The sequence below is a fragment of the Caretta caretta genome, chromosome 1, assembly GCF_965140235.1.
Source record: "Caretta caretta isolate rCarCar2 chromosome 1, rCarCar1.hap1, whole genome shotgun sequence".
In the NCBI taxonomy this organism is placed as follows: domain Eukaryota; kingdom Metazoa; phylum Chordata; order Testudines; family Cheloniidae; genus Caretta; species Caretta caretta.
The window spans coordinates 58953694-58975682 of record NC_134206.1 but is presented as its reverse complement, the minus strand read 5'-3'; the positions used below and the strand labels follow the sequence as shown (position 1 = coordinate 58975682).

Below are 21989 nucleotides of genomic sequence, written 5' to 3'. Positions count from 1 at the left end.
ATGTACAGGGATCTAGATCTAAATACACATTTGAGCCCTAAGCCATCTAGAAAACTTCCATTAGTTCCCTCAGTTTGAGTTCATTTCAGATTTTTCTAACTATATTTTCTACCAGCATTATCATTATTTGTATTACAGTAGCACACAAGATCAGGACCCCCTTGTGTTAGACACTGTACAAACATATACATATATATAGGAACTTACAGTCTAAATAGACAAGACAAAGGTCAGGAGGAGACCATGAGGCACAATGCTATAACAGAATTGGTCCAAGTCAGGTGTAGAGATGGGAAGAGAACTCAAGTCTCCAGCTACCCAATCTAGGCCTACCCACTAGACTGTGCTACCTCAGATGGAACAATGCAGACTCCACCTGAAAATCAAGTTACTCTTTCTGCTTCTTCCGTCATCACCAACTAAAGAATCTGGAATTACAATTTAATTGGAAGTTCTACTGATGACATGGGAAGTAGAATGGCGTAGTACTCTGTCTACTTAACCACTCTTGACCCTCTTAACTGATTTTCCACCTTCAAATGAATAACGCACACAAACCACAAAGAAAGCAAGTCAGATGTATGTTACAGAAAATTATTTCACAAATTTCTTACTGTCACAGCACTCATTTTCTCTTCCGCTGACTATCTGTCAGCTGTTGCTCTGCTACGGCAAACTTAGGTCCCTGCCACTTGGAGCTTAAAACTTACCTATCTTCTCAGTAAGGTTTTATGCAACTGGATACAAAGTTTGTTGCTATGCTAGCTTTGCAGTGCTGACCAAAATGTTTGTAAAATCAGTACATATGACTGTAAATTGCACCTGGGTGCTCTAAGCAAAATTTGTCACTCTTCTGACTGCTTTAACCCAAACCTTCACCTAAAAAAATAAATGTTTTCAGCAAAATATCTTATCTTCAGTTTACAGAAACTACCACATTAACTGTCAGAATACAATTTCCAAGCAGTACATTTGATATTTCTGGTAAGTTACAGTAAATGCTCCAATTGCCCTAAGAGGATTTTGAAAGTTTATAACATTTTAAGATTAGTACTTTTATTACTGCTTCACACACAACTCTTCAAAATGATCTAGTGTGTTTGAAATTTTATTTCAGAAAGGGAAACCAACCTGCCTTAAGGATCCAAAGTTGGACAAACAATAGTATTAGAGACCTTTTCTCCCTGCAGTTTTATGTCTGGGTCCCTTCCTTATGTCCTCTTATTTCCTGATATGATGAGTTTTAAAGGTCAGCGTAACTTATCTGATTAACTATTACTGAAACAGAATATAAAAAACTGAATTCAGTTATTTATGCTCTTCTTCAACAGTGCAACTTCAGCTCTTTCATGTAGATCTAAACATGAATAATTTTGTATTTCCAAAACAGTGGTACTCTAGACAAGTCTAAGTAAACAACATGTGCACCCACTTGAGTATGTGAGAGTTACTGCAGTTATTTGCAGGCCAAGAAAGAAACAAACTATAAAACTGCATGAAACGGTGGGACATCTGTAGAAGGTTGTGTTGCTGTAGGAAACCAGCACATGATACAGTTTGAATATTTTAAAATGTAACAAGTTTAGTTTATACAGGTATCCTGAAAAAAACAAACAAACAAACCAACCTTCTTTACCAAGCAGAAGTGGTATGTCAAAAACACACATGGCATTTCATCTAGTTGCAATCACTGTTTTTCTTTACTGCATTAACTTCTTTGAAAGGCTTGAAATCTGTTTCCCTGTCAAACTCCCCCCATTTTTGTGCAGACACTGGTTTTATTGCTGCTCATGAGTCTAGCAGTCATTTTCTTAAAATCTTGTCTATACAAACACTTAAGTCATTCCCCACCCTGCAAGCTGGGCTATAAATCTACCCCTCCCTAGTCTGCTGCTGGGCACTAAAGTTCTGTAGCACTCAGTGATCCTACCCTGCTTTGAAAGAGGAGTAGTTCAAAGGGCACTGTGGAACTTTTAGTGCATAAGAGTAGGGTCTGCACCGATTCCTAGTGTACAGGTTAGTGCATAGGTAGATTTTCACCCCAGCTTGCCACATGTAAATGAGCCCTTAGAAAAAGACTGGTTTCGGAGTAGCAGCTGTGTTAGTCTGTATCTGCAAAAAAAAAAAGGAGGACTTGTGGCACCTTAGAGACCAACAAATTTTTTAGTCTCTAAGGTGCCACAAGTCCTCCTTTTCTTTTTAGAAAGACTGTGGTCTTTAAACTATACTTCGGAACTGCAATTTTTATCCTGTAAGTTACCTATTTCTCTCCCCTCATCCCCACAACGTGCTAATAAGGAAGTCATAAACAGCTGTTCAAGAATGGTCAAAGCAATTCTATGTAGGCTTTAGATTATAATAAAAAGTAAATAGGTCAAAGGCTAAGATCCTAAATATAAATGTTTTATTAGTTGTCTATAAAGCCAGGTGAGTTTTTACAGAAATCTGAAGTTGGCTGGATATTTTATTATGGTAGGGCTACATACATCCTTAGGGGGTCAAGCAAAATTTGTCATGCTAATGGATAAAGGTTTTATTTTACAAAGTAATCCCAAGGAAACAATTATCTTCAGTTTATATAAAAAGCATTTATACCTTACAGCAATTTACACAGTGAATGTGCTTTGTAATAAAGCTCCATCATTCCAAAGGTGGGTCCTAGAAAACACCATGAGGCTGAACCTACTAACATCAATCACTGTGATAGTATTTACTTTTATTCTTTTTAAGTTTCATTTAATTCAAGAAATATTTATTTACCTGTTTTCCCCAGTGGTTAGTTGGAGGAGTCTCTTGTTTAGCTGTCCAAGGCTATTTTAGGCCATCAGTCCAGTTTTCGAATGAATACCTCACCTGTCTAGGATTACAGTCCCAAATGTCTACAAATATTTTTTCATTGCTGTCTGAACTGGAGTCTCCGGAAACGCATTTAATACTGGCTAACAATGGATCCAATTCCAAGATCAATAGGAGTGGTGACAGCAGCATCCTCAAATCATCAAAAACAAAAAAAAATATAAAACTGTTACCGCCCAGGATGGATTTAGTGTCCTCACACTGCTGTTCGAGCACACACCTGTACAGACACACATGCATTTTGGTTTCCAACACCAAGTCAGTGCACTTCTGAAGGCTTGACCTTTAAGTGCAAAGGAAAGTAACTTGTGTTGCTGTTTAATGAGTAATGTGAATGAAAGCTAAATAAATATATTTTTACTATGTGTGCATATAGCAGTGTATAAATATACTATTAAATTGTCCAGGTCAAGAATTAAATGCATAAAATCCTCATTGAATGAACAAATGATGACATCTGCATTTTATCCTCAAAACAGACATCACTGCAGAAAAGTTCTCTCAAAGAGTTAGTTCCATATGGTCTCTACTACAAAAATAAAAAAGCTGCCTGAAAGAAAACAGCCCAAGCTTGGTGTGCAAACTGAAATGCTGCTTAGGGCAAAGAGACTAAAGGGTGATGGACACTGCTCAGAATTGGTTTTCCTGTGAGACTCCTCTACAAATGCAGCCTTGTTTCCTTAGTCACTGAATGCAGACTATTTAGTAGAGGAGTGCAGATGCCCAAATTTTCATTTCACAGGCAATTGTGATTTTGAAGTTTCTTGCACACTGAACTTTATGAAAACCTGTTTAGTCTCAGCTGAAAATGTTTCATTTACTGTTTCAGAATTTCTTATAAAACAATGGTCCCAAAAATCAAAAGTTGAAACATTTTGTTCCAAAAGTGCCAAAATAATAATCTGGCCTCATCAAAATGCGTTTTCAACCATTTCTAAATGAAACGGGTGTGTTTGTTTTTACAAAAGGGCATTTTCCATTCCAGCTAAAAGTTCCATCAGAAAAACTTTTGACCAGCTCTACTAGTTAGTGACACAGCAGATTAAAGACTATTTCTAGTGGTGGGTTGAATCTGGTTTCTATACCATCATTTCTAAGCACCTCACAAGTTAATAGATTTACCCTCACAAAACCCCTGTGAGGTAGGGATGTGCTATTATCCCCTTTTGACAGAGGAAGAACTGAGACATAGACTAAGGATACCTGTACCCAGCAGCTGGGAGATGTTATTGCCAGCTTGGGTAGATGTACATGCACTGGCTCTGCTTGAGCTAGTGCCTAAAAATAACTGTGGCCACAGCAGCTCAGGCTAGCTATCCAAGTACGTACTCAGGGGCTTGGGTAGGATTATTCTCAGATGACTAGCCCAGGCCACTGCTCATTCCAGGAATACTAGAGATTTTTGAGCTGTGCTATTCTGTTTCCTAAGCACAGCACTAAAAACATCACTTTGCTGTCATTAGCTAAACATTGTGGCAGAATTAAAATAAAAGAATCTTAATTGGCAGCAGTGTAGAACAGAACGGACCCTGAGAGAGCAGAGAGAAAGATACCTACGGCAAGTAAGCATGCTAGGTATTGTGCAAATACAGAACAGAAATAGGATTAATGAGCATGTGTATGTACGTCTGGGTTAATAAAGGTGTGTGTTATAAAACAATGTAACATTCATATGTATAAAGTTGAAGATTTAAGATTGCTGTCAGGACTGCACACTGCTGATCACCGTATGCAGGGTGCAACACTTAATACTGTTCTAATTGTATGACATTGCAGTTGGGATATTTTAAAATCTGTATTAAGGAATTGTGTTAAGGGATTTATTTCCAGCGCTTTATGCTTAGATTACATTGTAGCCAGGGATTAGCAGTGTGCTACTGTAATAAAAGATACTTTTTTTGGAAAAGTACCGCCTGTGTATCTATCAATGCTATTGATAGGCTGTATCCGAGTCCTCCCAAGGGTAACTGGTCTAAGATATTCTGAGGAATTTTTCTAAAAAGGAACTGCTAGTAAACCCAAGTCATTCCCTTTCACCCTGCAGAAACCAAGTAAAAGTTGGGAGGCTAACTGTTAGGGAACCTCTGCTAAATCTAGGAGGGGGCAATAGATAAAGCTATTCTGGTGGTACCGTGAGTCTGTTTTTGGGGTCACCCCAGGATGGTCACGCTGCAATTTGTAGGTGCTAACTGGAGCAGAGCAACCAGATGTATGGAACCAGAACTAGCAATTACACCTCCCAGCTGCTGTGTAGATATGCCCAAGGGCACACAGGATGTCTATGACAGAGCAAGGCTAGGGTGGTGTCCTAACCACTGGCCCATCAGTTTGTGAAGCCAGTTCTTTTAACAGAAATTAGATTAAGTAATTTACATACAAATTAGTCTTCTTTACCATAACAGAAACCAAAACTGATAAACATTTTATAATCTCAGCATTCTGTGTCACAGTGCAAAAGTCTTTCCACGTAAGAATTAGCATACTGAAACCTTCTCCACCTATTGCTTTAGGAAGTATTTGAATGGCACCTGGTTACCACTTGAAAAGACTTTCAGTTTAACTTTCCTTATTTAATCATTGAATTGATTTATAACTTTCCCTATCCCTCCTCCCACACATATAATTCATGTCAAGCACCTGTCTTATCTGTAAATACTGGCAGAAAAGTTAATTGATAATTCCTTTTCATTGAGTTTCTTTTTCATGGCAGGTGAAGAGGTGTGTTTCTGAGCAGCAAAACAAACAGTGAAATAACTCATTACATGACAAAACCAATTAGAAGTTAGTGTTCCACTGGAAAGGTGGAGGTAAAGTCCCTGGAAAAAAGAACCAATTATTTTTCATCCGAGAAAATGACTTTAAGAGCCAAGAACTCAAAACTAGCCCTTTAAAATAAGTCCTTCATACTTAAATTCAGCATAGCCTTCTCTTGAGCCTTGGCTGCTCCTAATTTACAAAGTATCCATTCTGTGGCTTTTTCTTTATATTAGGGGCTCTTAAGAGGAATTTGCATGTTATATTCCTTTATCCTATATTTAGCAAAACAAGCTTCTAGCTCAACACTTCTCTAGAGGGGGTGATAAATTAACCAGAAAGGAACCTTCTTGTAGCACATTTACTTTGATTGACCTTAAAGGTGCATAATGAAGCTTTAGCAACCACCAGCTTCATGCTATCCAGTAAACTCAGATGAAAATGTTAAAGAGCTGTTTTTGAAAATATTTCAAGGGAGAAAACAAGGAATATAAATGGAAAATAGTGAACAGTCCACTTGATTTTAAAGGAAAACTTAATTATTCCATTAGGATTTTTTTTAAACCTAAGTTGTTGGCAGATTGTTTATATCTATTGTTTATTCTATACCATACCCATCTTCACAAAGCTTGTGCATTAGGCTACATGGAAGCTTATTAAATCAGCCCATCAACATTAACACTGACTTTAATGGATGTTGTCCTCTTTTCTTCCAGGCATTCTGAGTGCTGATAAGTTTTTCAAAGAGGAAATGTTCCCATGATGAAAGTATCTTTCTTTGAAGCAAGCATTCTTCAGTTTTTAAATGCTCCTACTCTGCTTGCTTTGCTAATGAAGTTCTTCAAGAGGTCATGGTCCATTTCTGCAAAGCCTGTAGTTTGTGTAACTACAGTCAAGTGGTTTATACAAAACCTGAAGCAAAATTCTTCTAAGTCCTAGAAACAAAATAAGGTTATGAGTTATTCAATAAGATATTACAAATTTAAGTGAGCATTCACATCTTGGCTGTCTGTTTCATCCCAACAATATCCACATGAAAGTTTACAAATGCTAAATAATACTAGAACAAAACATTACAATAGCAAGGCCAGAAACTTGTCAAGGCCGCTACCGCTGTTTTGACTGGTTACAGCTGCCATCTGGCTATTGTTCTTCCTAAAACTCAACTCAAGGCCACACTTCCTTGACCCATATCTACTGAAAACAGCAAGATGATTGAAGCAAGAGTAGCACAGTAATAGTATGTTGGAGAAAAGGTAGAGTGAAGGGGTACCCGACCTTGGATACAAAACAGATTGGAAGAGAAGAGTGGGTGAAGGCACTCCTTAGATTTCAAAGTAGAAAGACAAATATGAAAATATTTGCAAATGATGTCATGCATAAACTAGGGGTTCTTAGAGTAGCTTCAGCGATGTATTCCACTTACGTGTAAGTGTGCCCAGGCCACTGGAGCTGGAGAATTTTGCCTAGGAGGAGCCGTAGAGGGGCACCACTTGCACCTTGCAGCCATAGTCCCTCACCTGGTTATGTGTGGCAGCACCATTCCATCCCCCCTCAGTGTCTTCTTACTATCCATGGCTGGAGCTGGAGCTGTGTATGGTCTTAACCTCACACTCTCTCACGAATTTAGTGTTTTTTCTAGTTATATGTAATTAGTCATACCCTAAGATTAGTGTGAGTTGTATGTAGTTACGTGATGCCCTCACCAGGGTTTACACATTACCTGTTGTGTGTGGGAGCAATTCCTAATAATGATCCCCACATACAGTCTTTGCTGTGCTTCGATGAGGCCCATGTTCGGTCTGTAGATTGTTCATGAAACAGACTCAGGTGGATAGGAAACTTCAAACATGTGCTGTTTTAGGCAAACAGGCCATGCGATCTGCTTCAGCACTGAGAGCCATGTCAGATCACAGGTCATTGCTTTTGGGTTCCAAGAATGCTGCCGCCTCGTGCTCTGAAGCAGGGGAGGAGCCATTCTCTGTTGAGTGCACTGAGGAAAAAGTTCACATAAGACCAAATGAGACTGTTCCAGGTCTCGTGGACTCTCCTGCCTCCCCAGGAAGAGCATGGACAGGCATGGAGTTAGTGCTGGCGCATGGGATGGTGTGGGTGCCTCTAACTGATCCCCGGCACTGAGCAGGGGCGTTAGAGACCTGTATCATCAACTCCAGTTCTGGTCCCGAGGTATCTATTGAGTTCGGTACTGACAAGGGAGATGCCAGCACCGACTGTTTTTTTGCTGGCATCATGCCAAGTGGCTACAGTCCTCCTTTGACTTTCCATCCTGACCTCTCCTTTGGTCCAGGACTTGGCAAGGACTGCATTGTTCATAGCCTCGTTGCCTGGACGGGCCACTGAACCCTTGGGTCTGTTGGCACTGCAGCCTGATATTTCCCCTTCCACAGTCTGTGGAAACAGGGCCAGTACCGGGCTCGGTGCAAGAGTCCTGGGCACCAGGAAACTTCTCAGCACCGTTGCAGCTGGCACTGCAGATGTTACCAGGGTGACTTCCAGCTGTTTTGGTACTGCTGCTGACTTCGGGGTCCACACCGCTTCTGGCACTGGCATACCTGGTGCCGGGAATGTAGTATGTGAGCAGGGAAAGAGTACCACTCTCCAGGGTGCTCTGCCAAGAGGCGATCAGGTTGTGGCAGTTCTGCATTGACAGGAGAAGAACTCTGGTAGCCGATCACTTGCCTGGGGTCCAGAATCATCTTGCAGACCATCTCAGCAGGAATTTTTCCCTCAACAAGTGGTCTTTGAAGCCCAGTGTTCTACGAGTCATCTTTGCAGCGAGGTGCTTCCCAATGAGCAACCTGTTTGCCACAGGGTCAACAGGAAATGCTGGCTGGCTGGGGCCTCAGTCCAGGCTCCGTGACCAATGCCTTCCACCTCAGCTGGCAGTCGGCTCTTCTGTGAGCTTTTCCTCCAACTCCGACCATTCCACAGATCATCTTCAAGCTGAAAGCAGAAGGGGCCAAGCTCATCCTCATTGCCTTGGCATGGCCAAAGCAGTGCTGGTTTTCCTACCTCCTCACACTGTCGGTTCAGCCTCCTGTATTCCTTCCTGTCCATCCTGACCTGTTCCTGCAGAATCACAGCACACTCTGCATCCCACGCTCAGCTCTCTACATCTCAAGGCATGGCTGCTCTGTGGTTGAATAAGGAAGAGAAATGCTCAGTGGTTGTTTGACAGGGTCCTACTCAGTAGTAAAAACCCTCTACTAGGATAGCCTATTTGGCAAAGTGGAATTGTTTTTCAATATGGTCATTGGCCTGCAGAGTTCAGCTGATGCTGGCTAGTATCTAAGACATCTTGGAGTATTCGCTGCATCTTCAGTGGTCGGGCCTTTTGCTTAGCTCACTGAGGGAGCATCTATCGGCGCTCTCAGTCTTTCATCCATCCATTCATGTATCTAAAGTGGTTTCTCCATTTATTGAAACCAGGTGGTATATTTACTTGTATTTTTTCCTAAGCTGCTTTCATTTCCAGAGGAGGAACAGCATCTTCACACACTGGACATCAGACGATTCTGGCCTATCTGGACAGGACTAAACCCTTTCTGGCTGCATATGACATAAACAGATGAGGTGAAGACTGTATGAAGGGACAGGCAGTCTCCTCCCAGAGGATTTCTAAGTGGATAACTTCCTGCATCAAGACTGCATATGAATGGCTTTGACTACGCACCAGCTACAGGAGCGAGAACATTCTGCAAGAGCACAAGCTATGTCAATAGCATTCTTAAGTGACATCTCGCTGTTGGATATTTGCAGGGCTGATGCATGGCTGTCAATATATATATTTACAAACCATGACACATTACCATGGCATTCAGAGCAGATGCAAACTTTGGGAAGGCAGTACTTCAATCCTTGTTGAGCTAGACTCCAAGCCCAATGCTGCTGGAGTACTGCTTGTGAGTCACCTAAGGGGAATACATGGCTGCATCTATTTGAAGAAGAAACCGTTGCTTACTGAAACTGTTGTTCTTTGAGATCTGATGCAGATGTTTATTCCGCGACACACCCTCTGTCTCCTCTGCATCAGAGGCTGCTCTCTGGCTGTTCAGCGTGAAGGAACTGAGGAGGGTTGGGTGGCGCTGCCTCATTTAGCCAGGGGAGAGGTTCTGGCCATGAGGCGCTAGTGCTGCCCTCCTGTTGGTACTGCTAGGCAGAATTCTTCAGCTCTGGTGTGCTAAGTGTGCACGCACCTAAGTGGAATACACATCTGCATCACCTCTCAAAAAATCACAGTCAAAGTGAGTAACTGTTTCTCTTCACTCCACTGTTGTTCATGGGGTCGCTTTTAGAATATGTGGAAGACTACAAAAATGTTTGTGAATTTGGAAAGTTTCTGAATTTTAGTACAAATGATTGATACTGAAAATGTGTCATTCATTATTCTCCTGTTTAAAAAGTTTCAATCATCCAGTCAGCTAGCATACCCTGCGATTGACTCGTCTGCAGTGGGTTTGGTAATCTAAGTGACCACCTCAAAAACAACAGGATGAGATTTGTTCATATGAACTATATGATGAATCCTTATGCATCACCAGAAATCAGGATCACGTCACAAATGTGAACAGGAGACAGCTAATGTGTCAACCTTCAAGTTGAAATACAATATAAAAAAAAAATGCAAAAGGTGCAACCATATGCAATTACTCTAAAAATTATTTGTACACACAAAAAGAAATAAATGCATCATCACACAATAAAGCCTTCAATTTTCCTAGTGTATCCCTGGAAAAAGGCTAATGATTCCTTCCCTTCTTTACCCAAATTAACTTCAACATCTGCAAAATTTGTCAAAGATACAATTTATTTTCTAGCCATTGTGGGACCCCAAATTAACTGCCTCCTCTACCCCGAATATTTAACTTAATGAAAGGACACGTTAGCCTCACAAGGATGTAGATATACATGTTGACCTCTGAATTTGCATCTCGTAACGTGCAGAGAAAAAAACAGCAGCTGGATTAGACATGATAGTAAAAATAACTGTCTTGTCCTAGACTTACTAGTACAAGTGTTAGATCAATAGTGAGATTTTCTGAAAATTCTCAGCATACGTACACCCAACGTGGATGACTGTCATATGTTTTGTAAACCATGCAACAGTAACTGCACTCAGTGAGCCTTGCCCATTCAACCTGCTAGCAGTGGCAGCATTCCCTCTCTTTATGCACTGATACCTGTCCCCTTTGCATCTTGTTCCTGTGTAAATAACTTCTGCAGAAGGAAAAGGAATTAACCTATCCTTTGCAGCAAGCACATTACAGATAGAGTTAGCTTCAAGGCAATATTTTGACTTCATGATTCACAATCTGCAACCTCTTTGAAGCTTGTTGCAAAAAAGAATGTACTAATTCTAGTCACGTTTCAGAGTAGCAGCGTGTTAGTCTGTATTTGCAAAAAGAAAAGGAGTACTTGTGGCACCTTAGAGACTAACAAATTTATTTGAGCATAAGCTTTCGGGAGCTACAGCTCACTTCATCGGATGCATTCAGTGGAAAATTCTAGTCAGTTTCCCTCTGTGTGAAGTACACAAGTATTGCAAACTGGGCAGGAGGGAAGCGGGGAACTTCAAAAAATGCTAGTTAATTTCCCGTTGTAGTCCTTTCCATGGGTTAAATGCTTCTAGTCTGCTGCCTCCGCAGAGATGCAATTAAAGCCGAAAAAGAAGACCAACAGCTATAAAAGTGGGATAAGTGGGGAAAAAATGCCCAGAAGGAAAAGGCATGAAACCACAAAAAAGTGTGTGTATGGTGGGGAACAACAACAACAAAAAAGATGAACAGGAAAGGCCAAAAATACAGAAGGAAGTGGCAAGGGTAGGGGGGAAGGGTGTGCTTGAGAAATGTAATGACATCTTAGATTTCATTCCAGATTATATTCCAGGAATCCTACTGTTAGAGCCTGGGCAATTATAGATTGTACTAAAAGAAAATTATAGCTTGTCTAAAAGAAAATTAAGGGAGGTTGCTTCCCTGTTATACTGAAAAAAAAATCTCTTCACTGGCCAGTCAGGGAATGATGTTTAATAATTTTGCTGGTTAGAAAACGGTAACTTTTAATTTGTAGTATAAATAACAGCTAATTAATCTTCAATCCAGCCCACAGTATATTAGAAATGTGCTATAAAAATAGCAACTGCATAGAACTACTCTTACAAACAGACAATACTTCAGCAAGCATTTCCACAATTTTCAAAGGTATCCTATTTGTGACTATTACTTCTGGATGTATTTATCTTTGGTAAAGTAAATTGAGTCAATTTATTTTTCATATTAGGGCTGAGAACTGCAGCATATTCCCATCTTTTACTTGTGTTGATTACATAAAGTGAAAATAAATTAGAAACTGAACATTGGTACCTTTTCCAATGGCTAAATATAGATTTATTTTATGAACTGATGATTTCTAGAGAGAAATTTCATGTTTTACATTTTTGCACCTTATAGTTTTACAAAGCATTTACAACTAAAGTGCTGACACACTATCCTATACTTTCACTATTTCTGCAGTTTTAACAGTGCTTACCTCCTTCAGTTTATAATCAATGGCTGTGCTAAAGGACAATACAAAATTTCTGAAAGAATATTACAGTTGCTAATTAAAACTGTGAATCATAGAAGGTAGAGCTGGAAAACATGCATGAGGTCATCCAGTCCATCTCTGTCACCACCTGTTTCCTACAATATATTCACGGGCGCTTTGTCCAGACTAGTTTTACATGTTGCATGACACACATAATTGCACTTGTAATAGTTCCAAGTGAAACAGGTTGATCAAAGCCTTTTCTGATGTTGACAAGTAGAATTAAAGGTGTAGAATATTTTTACGGTGAGGCAGTCTATTTAGAAGTTTCTATAACAAACTTCAAATGAAAACCTATCCTATTAAGAGTAAAAGTTGCTGTGCTTCCCCATACCGTGGTATCTTTCACTTCAGTGTCCACACTAAAACTCCGACCCTTCCTTTCTGTCCCTAATATCACAATTATTAATGCCCTGGTCATCTTCTCTTTGATTACTTAATGGCATCTTCACCAACCTCACTATCTCCCCATACTGCTCTGCCTCCGGCCAAAATTATCTTCTTTTGTCAATCCGACCATGTCACTGCCCGCTTCCAACCCCTCCAATATTAAATGTACACTTCTTGTCTCCCCATCTTCAAGCTCTGCACAAATGAATCCCAATTTATATCTCATTTTTTATCCTGTCATACTTATATCATCAATGATGACAGTTTCAACACTCCCGTCTTCTACTTCCATTTTTGCCCCTTCTTCCTCACTGCCCTCTATGCATGGAACAGCCTACCAATCCAGCTCCGCCAGACATGTACATTCTTCTCATTTAAATCCCTCCCTACAGGCTTTTTCAGAAAGGCAAAACTAAACAAAAGAAATAATAAAGTTCTCAGTTCAGTGCCGTCCTTTGGGTCTCCCAGTGTGACTTGACTTCTTACTAAGGATGAAGCTGTAAATTATAGAAACCTGCCAAGCTGACAGATTTAACTGGTTTTACAAGTAATTAATAAACCAAGATATTAGCACTAGTGAATATTTTTGGTGTTCAGTCAGCACACCCATTTACTCACATACTCCCCTACCAACCAGATGGGTCAAAGTCACCACTGAATTAAGCAGACTACTATTATACTGGAATCAATGGATTGGCAACTGTTTTGGCCAGTAACAAATTTAGTCTCAGTGCACATACTTAACTCGTGTTAATATTTGTGGGAGTTTGATGTATTCATGAAGGGCCCTTCTTTAACTAGCTGGTCAGGTTGAAATGATATATTAAGTCTAAAATTGATATTCAAATATCTTGTAAATACCAAACTACAGATATTTTACAGACAGAATAGTACTGAAAAATTAAGAAAAGGCAAACTTCTTTCACAAAATAAAATGTGAGCATATTTGCAAATAAAACATTTTTTTAATTAGTGCCCATTACATGATTGGTGCTTTCCAGACATTCCCTGCTCACAATCCATAAATAGACAGATGAGAAGACACAGGATAGGGGAAAAGGACCAACAGGCAATTTGTTTACATGTCAACATGATTCACTGTAAACAGCATAGCAAAAGTCAATCTCGGAGAGAGGAATAAATCCATACAGAAAAGGGCCTTACAAGATAGCCCAAGGAGGTGATATCCTGTGTAGGGGACGATGTGGAAGGTGGTAGAGAGAGGACTGTGCAAAAAGCTGACAAATGATCAGTGAAGGTACACTGGAAGAACATGGTCAGAAGGTGATACAAAACTCAAAGGTGGATAAGTGGCATTGGCAGAGTTATGTACTGAGTGGCGATGAGAAGCTTAAATGTCATGCCATAGCAGATGAGGAGACAGTGAAAGAATTCAAAGAGGAGACTGACACAATTGAGTCGGCGGGCAAGGAAGATGAAATTAGCAGCTGCATTTTGTAGGGACTGAAAGGGGAAATGTGCATGTTTAGGGAAGCCAGAGAAGTTGATTACAATAGTCATGTGTGATGGTTCATTAATTGCAATAAATAGTTACCATAAATAGTTCCATGTCTCAGAAAAACAGTTATCTCTCTAAGGAACTTCTAGTACAAATAAAAGTTTTCCATACCTCAGCTTCATATTTGACTGCAGCTGAAAAAAGAGCAATTGCATTCTCCTCACAAATGCTTTGTTTGATAGTTTGCTGGCAAAGCTTTTTCAATCTATTTTCTCTATAGAATGTTGCCAAATCTAGCAGCCCTGTTGAGAATTAGGTAGAAAATTCACAGATATTTGGTTGTCTTTATGCAAGCCATATAAACTTGTATTTCAGATTTATCAGTTTGTTTCTCTACGATTCTATGATAGCCTTTTACACAAAACCTCCAAAAAGGCTTTATGCAAACTGAAGAGTTCACACTTATTAAGACACAAATTCTCCATCTTTTTTGTAGTTTGCATCACATTTTACTAGAGGTTATTTAGTGAACCATCTCTCCTCTCTTCAGTGATCATCTGGGCCAGCTCCCTTCTCATTTGTGGTCAAATAATGTCTGTGGCAACTACATCAAATGGAAAGGTAATATTAGGAAGGTATCAGAGGCTTTTAAAAACTGTTTTTAATATGAGAAATAATGGTCCTTTTTGAATACAATCTACATTTGCTGTTCATTTCATCATCCCCTCCCATTCTTTCTGTCCCTTTCTCCAACTGCATCTTTGCCATCCTCTTCCTACTGCATGATTCTCCGCTGCATGGATCACCTCATCCATGTACATGTGATGGAGCATAAAAGAAGGTTTAAAGGATAGTAAAATAACAATGAACATGATCAACCCCATCTTTCTAGAATCTGTTAAAACAAACTTTAAAGTTCTCTCTTAACAATAACTTGACATTATTTGACTTTATGCCAATTACCTATTGCATCCTCAGGTGGGAGACTGATGCTGTCTGTGTACAAATATTCCAGGAAGGCTCGGTAAACTTGATAAGAGAATTCACTCATTTCAATAATATCATCATCATTGTTATTTAATATGGAACGAAAATGCTCACACCTAAGGAACAAAAATAAGACACCCATGGTGAATAGTTAAGTTTGGTAAATTAACACAAGTAAGGTGTCTATATCAATCATAAAGATGGAGAATAAAATATAGAGTGCTGTGATAACACCATCAGATTTTTTCTTTTGGTGAGGTAGGGAGGAGTCCATTAAACTCATTGTAATTCTTTTACATGATTTATATTTTAAGTATTATACTGATTCTATTCCCTGCCTCCTTTTGCAAATACATTTTAGGATTAATTAAGACAATTCTTATTCTTGAAGATCTGTTTTTCCATAACTTCTGTACCCTCTAGCTACATCATGTTATCAGTACTGTAGATTACATTTATTCTAATGTCATCATCTAGCTCTTGCTTCTAAATTTAATTTAAACTCATTTTCCATGTTTAAAATATTAAAACCAGAACAGTCTTAGACATATCCTTGACCATCTTTTTGTTACAATAACCAGCATTAATACTTTAAAAACCCAGATTATGCCTGTAATATCTGTATTATACATCTTAACTGAATTATAATTCCCCAATTCTGCCATACAATAGTATCAACGTATTTGGAAAGCAGGTTCCTTTTCCAGTTTCTAAATGTTATTACAATACTGCAGTCAAATACTCAACCACTGAGCTATGGCTCCAACAATACTGGAAAGACAGTGCCCAGATGGATCAGTTGTTAAATCTGTTGGATAGTTTTGAAGATTCTTGAGTAACCAAGCATTTTACCCATCCCCCGTTAAAAACTTGTTCTAAAATAAACACAATTTAGGTTAAGTTTTTTCCTCCAGCATCTTGTCTACATGCCCCACCTTAGATTTTGCTTTTCTTTTAGTCAGAAGATTTTACAAGTAAACCTGCTATACATTAGCACATTATCTGGTCATAGGTCTCCATGGTACAGAAAGAGCACTACTACCACATAAATGAAAAACAAAAATCTACTTATTTATCAGTTATTTTATCTTCCTTTTATATTGGTCTAAATTGTCATCTATATATATTTTGCTTTTTATGTTATGCATTTTTCATGTCATGAAAATATATAAACATAAAATCACAAATCAATAAAATACGCAGGAGTTATAGTTTGGTTTCTCTCACGATGTTGTGTAGGGATGTGGGACTTGAAGGGGCAGCCAAAATCCTGTACCTTTGTTTTCTGAGCACAAGGTAGGTGCATCATAGCAGTGGTAGTGACCTCCAATGGAGCAGAACATGGGTAGAGCCCTTTAGCTCTTCTACATTTGTGGTCAGGAATTTGGAAAGGGGGGAATGCACGCTGTGTCTTTTAAAGGGAATAGCAGTTGCTGCTCATCCACACAATCCCCAAGTGTCCATGGATACACCTGTTTGTGTAGGCAGAATGCCTCTGGCCTCTCCCACTTGAACAGGGCCTGCCCACCACTACCACCACATGCTCGTAGCCACCAATCTCACAATTTAGTTTTAGGAGTACTTACGGAACAAGGCAAAAAAACCATAACCCACTGAGTTATAAAAATGCAGCAATAAAAAGGATCTCTTAAAAGTAATGCACTCATGATAATGCTCATGAAGGGAAGCATTCAGCAATGGTGTGTTACATGCATGTTATCCTCTTAGCCAGGTGTGATAATAGTTATACCTTGAGGTAATATGGCTTAATGAAGCTACTAATCTGATGTTCCATTGTCTTGTAGCCAAATATATGGATCTGTGGATTACTTACCTATAAAGAAGTTGATGTTTATTTTATGACCAAACAATAATTAGTAGGAGGAAAATATTTAACTTAGGAAGGAAGACACCACTTTCGGCAGAAAGGCCGGTTGGGGTCGCAGTTGGATTTTGTCCTTGTGGAACACCGTATATGGCGGCTCTGATGTCAGGGCTTTAATCTCCGACACTCGTCTCACCGATGTTATCGCCCCAAGGAAAGCGACATTCCATGACAGGTGGGAAAGGGAGTAGGAGCCCATTGGCTCAAAGAGTGGGCCTGTGAGCCTAGAAAGAACCAAGTTATGGTCCCATCGTGGGATAGGAGCCCAGACCAGCGGGAAGAGCCTCTTGAGGCCTCTCAGGAATCTGCATGACACGTTGTTCCAGAAATTTTGCCCCCAGCAGTTCCCGCTGGGTCAGCTGTGGAGCCCTCTGGAGTGGCGCTTTCATGGCACTTAATATATGACCCTGCTGACATCGCCCCTCCTCAGTTCCTTCTTGCTGGCTACTCCGACAGAGGGATAGGAGGGTGGGTACTGGAAAGGACATGAACAACACATTTTGAAGAACAACAGTTACAAGAAGGTGAGTAACCGTTTTTTCTTCTTCGAGTGCTTGTTCATGTCGATTCCAATCAGGTGACTCCCAAGCTCTATTCCGGAAGTGGAGTTGGAGTTAAGAAATCACTGAAGAGAGCACCACTCTGCCGAAAGCTGCATCATCTCTAGCGTGCTGTGTGATGGCACAGTGAGAGGTGAACGTATGCACCTGGGCCAGAAACGCAGCTGAAGAGGTCTGTGCCCTTGTGGAGTGAGCCTTGAGAGGCTGAGGTGGGACCTTGGCCAGCTCATAACGTGCAGATATAGGCCATGATCCAGGAAGATAATCTTTGAGATGAGACTGGGAGTCCTTTCATATGGTCTGTCACTGCCACAAACAGCTGGTTAGATCTCCTGAACAGCTTTGTGCGCTCAGTGTAGAATTCTAATGCCTGCCAAATATCCAATGAGTGCAGCCTTTGCTCTTGGGTACTGTTTTGGGGCTTGGGGTAGAAGACAGGTAATGAAATGTCTTGGCTAGTATGGAATTGTTAAACTCCCCTATGGAGAAAGGCCGGGTGAGGTCTGAGTTGCACCTTGTCCTTGTGGAAGACCGTGTAGGGTGGGTCAGAGGAAAGGGCCTTTAACTCCGACACCCTCCTGGCTGATTTGATGGCGACCAGGAAGGCTACCTTCCATGACAGGTAGAGAAGGGAGCAAGTCACCAGCAGTTCAAATGGGCGTCCAATTAATCTGGACAAGACCAGGTTAAGGTCCCATGCCGGAAGGGTCTGTCTAACCCGAGGATATAGCCATTCCAGGCCCTTAAGAAAATGTCCTGCCATAGGGTTAGTGAATATGGAACATCCAGACATTCCCGGATGGAAGGCCAAGATAGCAGCAAGGTGTACCTTGATGGATGATGCTGACAGGCCTTGTTGGCTGAGGTGCAGAAGGTACTCTAGGATGAGTGGTATAGACGCCTGGAGTGGAGGAGTGTGATGCTGAGCACACCAGCAATTGTACCTTTTCCTCTTGGTCAGATAAGTGGCCCTGGCGGGTGGTTTTCTGCTGCTGACCAGGGCCGTTCTTACTCGTTCCAAGCACAGGAGCTCCACTGGGTTTAGCCATAAAGCTTCCAAGCCTTGAGATGGAGGGACTGGAGGCCCAGGTGGTGAAGGCAACCGTGGTCTTGCGTGATCAGATTGGGATAGAGTGGTACCACCACTGACAGTTCCAGAAGCGTGGTGTACCAATGCTGGCAGGGCCACACTGGGGCCAGCAGAATTACTACAGCTCTGTCTCTGTGGATTTACAGCAGTACTCTGTGCACGAGTTGGAATGGTGGAAAGGCATACATGAGACGGTCTCCCAAGGGGAGCAGAAATGCATCCGAGATCGCACCCGGGCTGAGTTTCTGAAAGGAGCAGAACATTGGGCACCTCCTGTTGCTCTGAGTGGCAAACAGATCAACCTGGGGAAACCCCCACTTTTGGAAGAGAGAATATATGACATCTGGATGGATGGCCCACTCATGATAGTGAAACGATCTGTTGAGATCCACTAATTCGTTCTGCACACCTGGGAGATAGAACGCCTCCAGGTGAATGGAGAGGGCTATGCAGAACTCCCATAGCTGAAGGGCCACCCGACATGTGGGGGGAGGGGGGGAGGAAGAGTGGGCTCCACCTTGCTTGTTGATGTAAAACATGGCCATGGTGTTGTCTGTCATTACCCGCACACACTGGCCTTGGAGCCGGGATAGGAAGGTTTGGCATGCTAGCCGTACTGCTCTGAGCTCTCAGATATTGATATGCAGGAAGAGCTCATCCTGCGACCATAATTCTTGTGTCTGGAGCTCTCCCAGATGCGCCCCCCCAACCCAGAGCTGATGCATCCGTTACTAGGGACAAGGAGGGCTGGCGGCTGTTGAAGGGGACTCCCTTGCAGACTGTGCAAGGGTCAAGCCACCATTGGAGGGACTTGAGTACTTGGTCTGGCACCGTGACCACAGATTCCAGGCCCTGTGCGGTATACATACATGAGCCATGCTTGAAGTGGTCTGAGCCTCAGTTTGGCATGCCATACCTCATAAGTGTAGGCTGCCATGTGACTGAGAACACTCAGGTATCCCTCGCAGTAGTGGCTGGGTACCGCCTGAGGCTTTGGATAACGTCTATCATGGTCTGAAATCGGGTCTCTGGCAGGAGCGCCCTTGCCTGCACCGAGTCCAGCACCGCGTCGATGAATTCTAATCTTTGAGTCGGTGACAAGGTTGACTTGTTCACGTTGAGCAGGAGACCCAGCCTCTTGAAAGTTGCTCTGACTAGTCGGACTTGAGACTCCACCTGCTCCCTGGTGTGTCCCCTGAGTAGCCAGTCATCGAGGTAAGGATATACCTGCACCTGCCTCCTGCGGACGAAGGCTTCTACGAATGACATACACTTGGTGAATACTTGGGGAGCTGTCGACAGACCGAAGGGGAGGACCGTGAACTGATGGTGTTTGTGGCTGGCTACAAACCGTAGAAATCATCTGTGCATGGGCTGAATAGCTATGTGGAAGTACGCGTCTTTCATGTCTCCCAGTTCCAGGTAAGGAATAATTGTCCTCAGGGAGACCATACAGAACTTCAATTTCACCATGAACCTGTTGAGGTCTAGAATGGGTCTGAGACCCCCCCTTTGCCTTGGGTATTAGGAAATAACGGGAGTAGAACTCCTTGCCCCTTAGCTCCTTAGGAACCTCCTCCACTGCTCCTATGGCGAGGAGCAATTACATGTCCTGGATAAGGAGCTGCTCGTGAGAAGCGTCCCTGAAGAGGGACAGGGAAGTGGGATGGGAGGGAGGGGAGGAGCAGAATTGGAGAGAATATCCCACTTCTACCACGTGGAGAACCCAGCGGTCCAATGTTATTTGGGACCATGCATGGTAGAAGTGGGACAGATGATTTTGAAAGCAGGGTTGCGGTTCCGATATGCAGTCTGACACGTAGTCCCCAGGCACACCTCCAAAATGCCTGCTTGGAGGCCGAGGAGGTGTGTGCCTGGTTCTGTGATGACGAGGGCTGGGATGGCTTGCGCCTGCCGTTCCTACCTCGTCTTCTAGAAAAGTCTAGGGAGAGGTTGAGGTTTAAAGTGTTTTCGCTGAGTAGCTGGGATATGCATCCCCAGTGACTTCATCGTCGCCCTCGAATCCTTTAGGCCATGTAGCCTGGAGCCTGTTTGCTCCGCGAACAATCCTGTCCCATCAATGGGAAGGTCCTGCAGGGTCTGTTGGACCTTGGGGGGGTGGGGTGGGTGGGTAGGCCCGAAACTTGAAGCCATGAGGTCCTCTGGCATAGCCATGAGGAGGACAAGGCACGTGCTGCCGAGTCAGCAGCGTCCAGTGAGGCCTGTAAAGAGGTCCGCTCCACTGTCTTGCCCTCCTTCACAATGGCCCCAAACTCGTCCCTTGACTCTGACGGTATTAAACTTCTTAAATTTGAGCATGGAGTTCCATGCCTTAAAATTATATCTGCTCAGGCCTGCCAGTTGATTAGCAATCCTGAGCTGTAGGCCCCCGCAGTGGAGTAGACCTTTCTACCAAAAAAGGTCAAGTTTTTTAGAGTCCTTGGATTTAGGTGTTGGTCCCTGCCGCCGCTGCCTTTCACGTTCATTAACCGTAGGCACCACCAAGGAGCAGGGCTGCGGGTGGGAGTACAGATACACGTAACTCTTGGAGGGAACAAAGTATTTGCATTCTACTTCTTTGACCATCGGGGGAATGGAGGCCTGGGTCTGCCACACAGTTTTGGTGTTGTTTTGAATGGTTCTAATGAGTGGCAGCGCCACTTGGGATGGACCTTCTGCGGCCAAAATGTCCACCATTGGGACCTCCTGTTAAACCACCTCCTCGGCTTGCAAGCCAATGTTACGCGCCACCCTGCAGAGTGGGTCCTGGTGGGCGCGACTATCTACGGGTGGTCATCCTGAGACCGAAGTTCCTGGTACCGCTCCATCTGGGGAAGAGGACAAGAATACAGGTGGGGTAAATGGGTCATCCTGGGCCTGTTGGTCCATGGGGACCTCCTGTTCGATCTGCTGTTCCGGGTGAATGATCCCCTGTTCCACTGTAGGGGCTGGTGAAAGTGCTGTGAGCGGAATCCCTTCAGCAATTCTGGGCATGGCCAATGTCGTCGGCAGCTTGGGCTTGGATGCCAATGACTGGGAGCCCTTGGACAAGGTACCCTGGGACTGGGTGATATGCCCAGGGGATCCAAAAAGGGCATTGTGCCGGTCCTTGCAATTGGGGTGACCATGGCATTGTACCCACATCGGGCTGTCAATGAGTCAACCAGTGCTGGCTCTGTTGTGAGTACCTAGACCCTGCGTTCTGAGGACAGGGACTGGGATCTAGAGGGCCATGGCAGTGCCAAACAGAACTGGCCAGGTGAGTGATGCCGCGAGGAAGGGGAGCGGTGGCGAGACCTTGATCTGTATTGAGGGGAATCGGTGACGTGATTATGATCAGGGCCGGCAGTGGGACCTCAGATGATCATAGGACCGGTGCCACAAATCGGTGACCTGGCGATG

At 42.5% G+C, this 21989-nt stretch overlaps 1 protein-coding gene across 21 annotated transcripts in view; it reads right to left on the bottom strand.

The window, feature by feature from the left end:
• LOC125636591 (RCC1 and BTB domain-containing protein 2) overlaps positions 1-21989 on the bottom strand; it is a 93979-nt gene that overhangs the window by 11032 nt on the left and 60958 nt on the right. For 17 of the 21 annotated variants that reach the window (XM_075128477.1, XM_048850018.2, XM_048849969.2 and 14 more), the window contains 4 exons: positions 15029-15168; positions 14237-14367; positions 2761-6545; positions 1132-1278 (listed from right to left, as the gene is read on the bottom strand). In XM_075128477.1, coding sequence (XP_074984578.1) covers positions 6405-6545; positions 14237-14367; positions 15029-15168 — 412 coding nt within the window. In that variant the 3' untranslated portion in view covers positions 1132-1278; positions 2761-6404. Of the gene's footprint in view, positions 1-1131; positions 1279-2382; positions 6546-14236; positions 14368-15028; positions 15169-21989 lie in introns of those variants that run through there. The other 4 variants (XM_048850089.2, XM_048849978.2, XM_048850071.2 and 1 more) reach the window with 4 other exon arrangements.